Source organism: Petaurus breviceps, unplaced genomic scaffold (genome assembly GCF_028583685.1).
Source record: "Petaurus breviceps papuanus isolate PSGF00001 unplaced genomic scaffold, PetGlider_PUasm1.0 90881, whole genome shotgun sequence".
In the NCBI taxonomy this organism is placed as follows: Eukaryota; Metazoa; Chordata; class Mammalia; order Diprotodontia; family Petauridae; genus Petaurus; species Petaurus breviceps.
This window is the reverse complement of record NW_027187369.1, coordinates 6,361,296-6,371,506: the sequence shown is the minus strand read 5'-3', so window position 1 is coordinate 6,371,506 and position 10,211 is coordinate 6,361,296. Positions and strand designations below refer to the sequence as shown.

At 41.7% G+C, this 10,211-nt stretch overlaps 1 protein-coding gene across 3 annotated transcripts in view; it reads right to left on the bottom strand.

Annotated features, from left to right (window-relative positions):
• Nucleotides 1-434: 434 nt before the first annotated feature.
• Nucleotides 435-10,211, bottom strand: part of OCRL (OCRL inositol polyphosphate-5-phosphatase) — a 55,140-nt gene continuing 45,363 nt past the window's right edge. For all 3 annotated transcript variants that reach the window (XM_069074045.1, XM_069074044.1, XM_069074046.1), the window contains exons 18-23: nt 9,983-10,006; nt 6,346-6,462; nt 5,387-5,471; nt 4,034-4,161; nt 3,087-3,198; nt 435-2,904 (exon numbers count right to left, since the gene is read on the bottom strand). In XM_069074045.1, coding sequence (XP_068930146.1) covers nt 2,780-2,904; nt 3,087-3,198; nt 4,034-4,161; nt 5,387-5,471; nt 6,346-6,462; nt 9,983-10,006 — 591 coding nt within the window. In that variant the 3' untranslated portion in view covers nt 435-2,779. The remainder of the gene's footprint in view (nt 2,905-3,086; nt 3,199-4,033; nt 4,162-5,386; nt 5,472-6,345; nt 6,463-9,982; nt 10,007-10,211) is intronic.

Here is a 10,211-nt window from a genome sequence, read left to right as displayed (position 1 = left end):
AGTCTACAGCCCCACCAGTTTTACTACCAAAAAAAAAGCATTTAAAGTTAACTATATACCCTCTCTCATTTGACCCTAACAAACCTGGGAGAGAGGTAGATACTGCAGATATTATTTTCATTTTAGAGACTCAGAGTGACTTGATCGTCGTTTAGTGTCAGAGATAGGATTTGAACTCAGGTCCCACCTGACACTAAATCCAGTACTATATCACTCTTCCTTTCTATATGGCTGCCTCACCAGATGGCATCTGGATCACTGTAAAAAAAAAAAAAGGTAGCTTTGCTTAGATGAGTACTAAGGTCTTCCTCGAACCTGGTCTTGAGATTTTAAGGTGGGGATCGAAAACCATGGGAGGTGGGACACAGTTCAGACCCAGGGGGAGTTGTCTGTGGACCCCCACCCCTTTCAGCCCCCCCCATTCCAAGACCACATTTTCATATGTTGTACAACACGTATTTATTCAAGGGAATGAAGAGTTTTCCAATAAATTATAGTAATAAAAAGATACAACAAAATAAAGGGGATCCACTAGCAGCTAAGACCCCTCGGGGGAAAAACAAGACAAAAAATTTATTTTGGAGTAAGAGTCAAAACAATAAAAAAAGAGTGAAAGAAACAACAAAGTCACAGGGGCTGGAATCCTCTTCAACAACAACAATAATAATAACAACAGTAACAACAACAAGAGTCAATGCAAAGTTTCTTCCCATCTGATGGATGTGGAATCCAACTTGGGAGGCAATAATGAATGAACACACGAGGTACTGAAGAGGGGGCTAGAAGCCTGGAGTAGGCAGGTCAGAGCAGGAAAGTGACTTCTCCCCTCTTGCGTCCACTTCCCTCAACCCCCTACCTACAGATTGTCCAAAACCCTCAGCTCTGGTAACCTGCCAGAGCTACAGAACAGGCTGAGGCAGAGAAACTACTTGGTATTTTGATTTTACAATGAAGTAGTTATGGTGGCCACACACTTACTACCCCCAAACAGCCAGTAGCCACACATCCTTGCTGACTCTTGAGATTCCAAGTTGATGATACAGCAGAAAGCTTGTCTACAAAAAAAATCCTTCCCTGCCCTTTGTCATGACCATGCCCTAATTCCTACAACCTCCCCAACTTTCTGGACTATTGGAAATAGGCAAGACCATCTAATTTCAGTCTTCTGTTAGCCAATTAAGACCAAAAAAATTACCCTAGGGCTAATAGATCTTTCAAAGTGCTTGGCACCAAGAACTTGATTCTTATTTCCAAAGGGCTGAATCAGATTGGCTTTCTTAATCAGGTAGACTGACATTTTTTCCATGTCATAAAAATAATTCTCAAGAGATTGGAGGTCTGTTCGTAGCATGGGTTCCAATGTCCCTCCATTAGGTATGCTAATAGAACAATTGCCCAAAGTACACATGGAATAAAAAGATTATATGTCAAGCACCTCTAATTTCATTTTCAAGAGAAGGCAAGAATGAGTCACTTCCTACTGTAGCTCTCAAGGGGGTGGCGTGGTTTGGTTTCCCATTAGGCAATCTGATTAATGGTTAGCAACCAATTTGCTTACCAATAAAGGTTAAGGAAAAAAAAGGGAGAATGACCCGCTGGTCTGTTTTCGACGAACAATTCAAAGAGATGTTAAAAGTTGGGAAATAAGGTGCTTTTGTTGGCCCCAATGTCATCTTGGTAAATTGTTGCCTCTTTGACCTGGTACTTAAAAAGGTGGTTGTGTGCTACACTGGAAGTCCCCAAAATACTGTCTACCCTTGAAGGAGCTGATTTCTTTGTGAACAGGGGGATTCTGATTGCCCTTTGGTACTTAGTACGAATGCCAAGAGCTTTCTGAGGATTCTGAGGTCATCTCCAGGGATAATGCTGGAGTTAGCCCCAACACTTTGTAAGGTCGTCTAAGTGTGGTGGCAGTAAGTCCCAAGGACACCCAGAGCCAATTATTCCTCATACTTTTACCCCAAGATAGGACTTTCAAGACAGAGAAATGCCTTCACCCTCAAGATAGCCAGGTTGCATTCATTTTGGTTGTGGGCCTCTGAAGCCAATGGGACATTAGAACGAAGTTCCTTTTCCAGTAGTCACTAAGGTTCAGTTGTTGGCTATGGTTCTAGAGAAGGGGAGATGGCCCCAGCCACTGGAGGCACATGAACAGACTGAGACCCAGAAATGCCACTGTAGTAAGAGGGCACAAATGCTGGCAGTGAAACAAGTAAGGCCCCCATGAACCTTACCCAACTGACCTGCTCCAAAGTGATACTACTGGTTGAGTGGGGGTGCCAGTGGGGCCAGGGGCAAGAGAGCCAAATACCATTCAGACGAATGACTCCAAATACAAATTTCATCTAAAGCAAATAGTGCGTATCAGTCTAGAACATTCACATCTCAGACCTCAAGTTGAGGGTGCTAAGCAGAGACAGGACAGTCAGATTTGGGCAACAAACAGATTTGGAGAACACTGGAGTGTTAATACAGATCTCTTTGTCCCATAAAGATAAAGCACATAACTACCAAAATGTGGAAACTTTGGCTTGGCAACATGTTGAGTCTGAAATTCTCTAATGAATAAGGACATGTAACTTGTGTTTTGGTGGACAGAGGAGTGACTAGAAGACTCCCCTAAGTACTGTAAACTGTAGATTTTTGATAGCCAGCAGCTACAAAGCTGTGCAACTCCCCTGGTGGCAAAAACTCCTTCAACTAATTCTTAATACTCAAAGCTAATAATCCTCCAGGCCAGAATCTCAGGAAGGGGGTGGAGGATGCAAGATGAAGACAGTTAGTCTTCATCGCCGCTAAGCAGGAACCCCAGGAGGAACTGGATAGCATGTTGGCGATCGCTCGGAGTCTGTCTTGACATCAGATTAGGTGAAGGCCGTAGCAGGAGACCAGAGAAGAGATTGGCTGGAGGAAGAGAAGAAGGAACAAGGCAGAGTTCCTTGTTAGGCTTTACCTATGAAAGGACTCCAGAAGGTGGGATGAGGATGTGGGTGGGGGAGGGGAATGACTTGGGGGCCCCAGTCCAATCAAATCAGAGAGCAATGGAAAAAACACACTCGAGGGTCACAATTGCAAAGAAACCTTACCAATCATGTTGACGTTGACATTGTTTGTTTTAGAGTGCTTTAAGAGTTCCCGAAGGAAAGACATCAGGTACCGGAAAACGTTTCTGTGGCACCGTGGAAGATATGCTACCACCTGTTTTTTTTTAAAGGCAGAAGAGGGAAGAAGGAAATAGAGGCACTGCCAAAAAGCTCTTTATACCTCGAAGTTTACAACACCCTCTACCCACCCTTTCTTTATCTTAGTCGTGACTCCTCACCGCTTACTCCAGACCAACACCTGCCAACTTACAACACACAACGTAAGCTGATGTTTCTGTTTGACTCCCACTGGCATGGTAATCAAGCCATACTGGCACCACCTTTATTTCTATGCCCTGCTTCACCAGCAGTTCAGTGTTAATCTGCTTGTTTCCGCCTTTCCTGTGCAGGTTAGCCACAGCACGGACTGGGCCAAATGGGTTTTCTTCAATGTCATTTAATATGCTTGGTTTAAAGTTTTCAGCCTGGTTCCCACTGTTGTGTATCTCAGATAAAGACAGGTATTCCCAACTGTTCCTCACAAATCTACAATGTTATTCTAGAATTAAGAATGCACACCAAAGGGAGAAAATGACTACCAACCACCAAAATTGGATCCCAAAGAACTAACTCCAAATAGCCAGTGTCATTAACTTCACCTTGGAATACAAGGGTATTATATCGAATGTAATATATAATATATTTTATCTCACTATGTTTACTGCAAACAAAAATGGGCTAGCCATAAAAAGGCAGCAAAAAGAACAGAAAATGACACAATTTAAGTTCTGAGACTTAAGGATCCGAAGTCTCAACTTCAATACCCCACCAAGATAAAACCAGACCTATACCCAAGCCATTACATGGCTGCTGACTTGACTGTGCCAAAAAGCTGTCCCTTAGGGTGGGCGATTCCAGCCCAATCATCTCCTCAGATGAATGGAACTAACCTGTCGGGAGAGGCGGGGGTCATGGGAATAGTCAAGGCATCTGTGATATAACTCATAACAGATGACGGGCTCTGGGAGGGCTTCCAGGAAGATGAGAAGGGCTTCGGCCACAGAGTGATTGCTGCCAGCTGAACAAAGATGGGTCAAGGAGCAGATACCCTCATAACTACGATGGCAACAAATTCATGCTAGGTCATATGCCCCCTTCCTTCCTTGAACTCCAGCAGGATTTGCTTTGTTACCCATGTCATACTGGTTTTCACTGGGGTTTCACATTTTATTGTCTCAGAGAGTCAGGGCCCTTCAGATGTAAGACCTGATCAGAACTGGTGAGGGGAATTCTGCGGGAGTTGAGTCAGTGGTTTTTAAGATCTATGACATCCCAATTCCCATCTGGCCAAACCAAGCATCGTTCTTTCCCATTCCTAGCAGGGGCAGAGAGGCTGCATAGCTTGGTACTTAGTGCTAGGCTTAGAGTCAGGAAGACCTATGTTCAACAACTGATTCTGATACTAGCTGTGTAACCTTGGGCAAATCATTCACCCTCTTATCTAGGAAGCTTATGAGGTTTCTATATGAAACTGGTTTGTGCCTTGCATTGCTGGAAGGAAATTCCACTCTATGGGAGCTCTCTATGCTGACAAAGTCTCAGATCCTTTGTGCATCAGGATCATAATGGTAATGGACCTGACTGAGGTGGTCTTGTATTATGGACAGAAGCTGGACTAGTGAGTTAAGAGGGATTCAACTCTTAGTTCCAATATTTACCAAAGGGTGATCATAAATAAGTTCCTGCAACTGAACCTCATTTTTCTTATCTATAGAATGGGAATAACATTTGCTTTACATATTTTACAAGGGTGGGTGTAAAAGTACTCTATATTATTCATCTGAAAACTCTGGATATTAACAGCCTGAAGGACAGCAATGCTGTGGATCACATCTTCCACACCCATTCCAGTTCCCATTCACCAGCTTTCTCATTTCTTTTAGAACCAAGTTAGTGTACTGAGAAATCAGGGGCTCCTCAGTGGTTGTGAAAAGCCAAGACAAGGAAATGTCCAAGATGGTTTTAAAAAAGGTGTCTAGAGGGGTGGCCAGGTAGCACAGTGAGTAAGAGCACCGGCCCCAGTGTCGGGATGACCTGGGATCAAATCCAGGCTCAGATACTTACCCCCACACCCAGAAATAACTGGCCGTGTAACCTTGAGCAAGTTACTTAACCCCAATTGCTTTAAAAAAAAAAAAGGGTGTTTAGTAAGAGAATGAAGACATAACTACAAAGATGGGAAGGAAGGCAAAAAGGGTGCTGGGGATTCACTGAGCTTTCTAAGCCGGTGCTGAAAAGGATACGGACCGTCTCAGGAATGCTGGTGTCCAGACAATCGATGATTTGCTGTAATTCTTCCTGCATGCCAGGGGTCTGGAATAGGTCCTCCTATCAAAGAAGTCAAGAGTGAAGGGAAACAAACCAACTTCCAGAAACCCTAGGATTACAGAGCTCAGTTAGCAGCTGAAAACAGAAACGAGGAGCAAAAGGAGGGTGGCATTTGGATCAGTCACAGAAATGAACAACACCAGGGTACATATTGAAAAAGCCTGTCTTCTCCTGAATGATCTTTAAAATCCATGTGATGAAGGTTGCATTTCAACACAAGAAAATCATTTTCATTTCAGTTTGTAGAAGATTCTGAGAAAGAAGAAGAAAAATGAATTCTCCCTAGGTCAGGTAGACAGCTTTGAGCACTCAACTTGGGAAGAGGGGGCAAGATTATCAATAAAGAAGAATCATATATTATTCATGTTACTAAAGGGTAAAAAGATATTTTTACAGTATTTTTTTTCCCTTGGTCTGGTTTTGGCTGCTGGAGATTCTATGGTCAATCTAAAAGAAACATTAGGTACAAGTCTCAGAGCTATCTGACTTCAGTTTTGCTGGAGCCTTTAAAGTATTATCCCCATATAAAAGTAATGTTCCCGAAACTGATTTTGGGGGATATAGAAGAACCTGTAAATTTAGAAAACCCCAATTCAAACCTCAGCTCTGCTTTGGGGTTTTAGGCAAATTACCTAGCCCCAATCTGAATCTCAGTCTTAAATATAAATTGGGAAAAAGAGCAAACACCTTCCTACCTCAGAGTAATGTGTGGTTCTAACGAAATCACGTATAGAAGACATTTTGAAATGTAACAACCGATGAAATCATGTATATGTAAAGACATTTTGAAAAGTGCAAAACATACACACCAAAGTGTCCTGACTTCACACAGCAGTTGCCTACCTCCAAAGATTCTAGAACATCTCTCACTTACCTGTTGACAGCCGTTCTTATATAAGTGATCCACTAAAAGCCAGATTTCTTTGGGAATCTGAAGGGGTCTCTCGCTGACATTCCCCTCCGGAGAAGCCAATGGCAGAACAGGGTTTTCCTAATTATCAAGATGAAAAAGGGATGAAAGTCAACAGTTAACACTAAAAGAGGGCTTCTAGGGTGGTTTACTTTAATCCATTATGTCTGAGAGTACCAGTATGGTTTTCCTCTCATCTTTGACAATTCTCCGTCAGCCCCCACCACAGACACATCCGGATGGAAGCACACATGACTAAATTCCTCAGTCAGCCCCCTGCCCCCTTTTTAAAGTCTCCTGCACATGTCTTTGGCACTGCCATGCTGGAGCTTCTAATGTTTGTGCGGCCTTCTTTAGGCACCATGGAGGAAATACTTTGTAGAGCTATACCCCTGTGCCTCTGAGAAACCATCTCTTTTAAGTTATAAGCCATTTTCAGAATGATAGTACTGAGAAACCAGGGCTCTACGGTTAGATCACAGCATGGACCACAGACCAGTGGGGGTCTAACAGGAAATTGTGTGATAAATGTTAATACTGCAAAAGCCTATATATGACAAGCATTGATGAATGCAAAGGAGGGTTTGTGAAAATCAGCTCCACTGTTGCCACTAATTTGGGTACAATTCTTTTGTGATCTTAAGTATGAACAGATGTGACAGGTATGGTAACTTCAATAGATTTCAGTTCACAAACTGAAACCAATTAAGTATAGAGGCTTCCAAAGGGCATCTTCCCCATCTCTTGACCCTACATATACAGTGAATGCTAATTAGACCAAGGGCAGATGTGGGGTCCAGACCTAAGGGACTTTTAAAAAAAAACTATTTTTTTGGGTAACTTTTTAAGTTCCCAGTTATCTCCCTCCTGCCCCAACCCCACTCTAGAGAAGGCCACCATTTGACACAGTATGTAAAACCATACTATATTCCCCTTCTACTTATCAGTTCCTTCTATGGAGATGGATGGCATCTTCCTTCCTAGGTCCTCTGTAGTTGATTTGAGTACTTGCAATACTCAGAATAGCTCAGTTGATCAGTTATTTCTTGAACAATATTGCTGTTACGGTATACAATGTTCTCAGACCTAAGTTTAATCCTGTAAGCCTGTAGTAGCACTGAATAAGAATGCAGGAGCTGGGAGTACAGGGAAAATTCTGGGACTTAAGGCCAGAATCTTCTCTCTATGGAGACTTTGACCCTTGCTCTGTTTGCTTCTCCTTTTTACAGGATGCTTTGGGGGATATCAGGGTGGTCTTTGGGTAATTTAGAATGAGAAAGTGAACAAAAACAAAGGACAAAAAATCAAGGTGTGACATCATCCAAGGTAGTAATAACTAAATCTAAATTTGAAAATTGCTGGAGAATAAAGCAAAAGAAAAATTAAACTAATTTCATAGACCTGCAGAGATTTATCAGTGGAGACCATTGTTAGGGTCATACATTTAGAGTTCTATGGGACCTCAGTGGTCATTTAATCCAGTTCTATCATTTTAGAGATGAGGATAAGGCCTAGAGAAGTTAAGTAATATGCCCAAGCAAGTCAAGTCTGACTATAAATATAGTACTCTCTCAACCAGAGGCAGCAGGTGGCACAGTGGACAGAGCACTGGATCTGGAGTCAGGAAGACCTGAGTTCAAATCTGGTGGCCTCAGATACTTACTAGTTGTGTGATCTTGGGCAAGTGGAAGTTTTTAGGTATATTAATGATATTAAAGCATCACTATCAAAGTACAAGATGAAGAACTGAGCAGGCTATTAACAGGAAGGGGTCAAGGAATGGAGTTCTCTCAAATCCTAGCCATTTTAAAGGTTAGTAAGTTGTCGGTAGGTTCTCTCTTCCAAACTACTTCCATTTCTATATTCACATATCATAATCCTAAAAGCTACATTAGAGTATTTATGTATTTGAAGTATCGGGAAAGACATATGTGGGCATGTTTAATCCCTTTAAAAAAATTTTATATAAAGAAATATCTTTCTATTAGCATATCTAAATAATATATGTACAAAATCTAGCAAGAGAGCCACAAAGGTATTCTATTTGTATCCATGTTATTTTTTGTTTACTTTCATGCATTTAAAAATGTTTTATTGATATTTTTAACATATCTATCCCTAAAATTTCTTTACCCCAATAGAAGCTCTCTTTGTTATATGTGTACATATATACTGGGGCAGTTAGGTGACACAGTGGATAGAACACTGGGCTTGCAGTCAGGAAGACTCATTTTCCTAAGTTCATATCCAGCCCCAGACACTTACTAGATGTGTGACCCTGGGCAAGTCACTTAACCCTGTTTGCCTTAGTTTCCTCATCAGTAAAATAACCCAGACAGGGAAATACAAACCATTCCAGTGTCTTTGCCAAGAAAACTTCCAATGGGGTCACACAGACAGACATGACTGAAATTCAAACAACTTGAGTGTGTTTGTTTTTGTACACACACAAATACATATATAGATAATATATGTGTGTGTAAATGTGCATTACACATATATTTTTATAAATGCATGAACAGTATATGTGTGTATGTATGTATGTATATGTATAGTCAGGCAAACAGAAACATCAGCCTAGTGGCCATGTGGGAGAATGCAAGTCATGCTACACTTTCAATCAACCAATTCTCCACCAATGGGGAGGGGAGGGGAAACATACCCTGCCCCCAATTTGTAAACATTGTTTTTTTATGTTTTAGCATTCATTTTTTAAAAAATGTGAGTTCCGAGTTCTCTCCTTCCCTCTTGCCTTTCCCCCACCCACTGGGAAGGCAAATAATTACACATGTGAAATAGGGCATGTTTACTTTGGAAATGTTTGAAATCTAATCTTAAACCTTATTTTGATTTCCAAAGGCAAGCCAAATGTGCTGTGGCTCCCCTCTAGGGCATGCAGGGTCACTTAACAATAATCAAACCATCACGGGGCGGGGTTTAAGACTCCAGCTGCTGGTCACTGTCATGCTAGACGCTCTTATTATTAAAAACTCTCAACAAATATCTTTCATTAATTCTAGGCTGAGAGACTCAGAGTCCTGCCTGTAAACAGGTTCTTACCATAGTTACTGATCCACCTCCAGAAGCTCTCTAGGAATGGATGGAAATTTCGAGACCAAAATGTGTAGCTTGTTTCGAGGATTTATCATTACTGCTAACCTAATTCAATTATAATAATGATGGAAATCCAATTCTTCTAGTTCTGCCCTCCACAAAGATGGAACGCAACTGGCTGACCCTTCCTACATCTTTTCATAAACCTTCAAAACACTGGAGAGTCACATTTCCTTTTTAAAAATCTGCATCTGAAAAAAAAAAAATCTGCACCTGGAACCCTCAAAGTCCTATTGCCCTGGGGTCACAATGACTAGACTTGGGTAGTTAATATCTTTCCTTTCCTTTGGACACATTAAAGAGCAAGGGGTGAGGGGTGGCCAGGTGGCTCAACTTAGCACCCACCCAGAAACACCTGGCCGTGTAACCTTGAGCAAGTTACTTAACCCCGACTGCTTTAAAAAAAAAAAAAAAAGAGCAAGGGGTTAACCTGGAAGGGAAAGCCCAAAGAACTGGGACCAGAGAAACCATCAATCAATTGCATTACCTTTTCTAGGAAGCTGTCTTCTCCCTGAGGGCAGAGCAGGAAGAGAATGTTATTTATGGGCAGAAAATGGTTAGAATTTGCAGAAATAGAAGCAGAATCAGTATTATGATAACTAACCAGTTCTCCCAACAAATATTTTAAAATAGCCTTGGATTGTTCAATAAATGGGGAACAAACACACACACACACACACACACACACACACACACACACACACACACACACACAC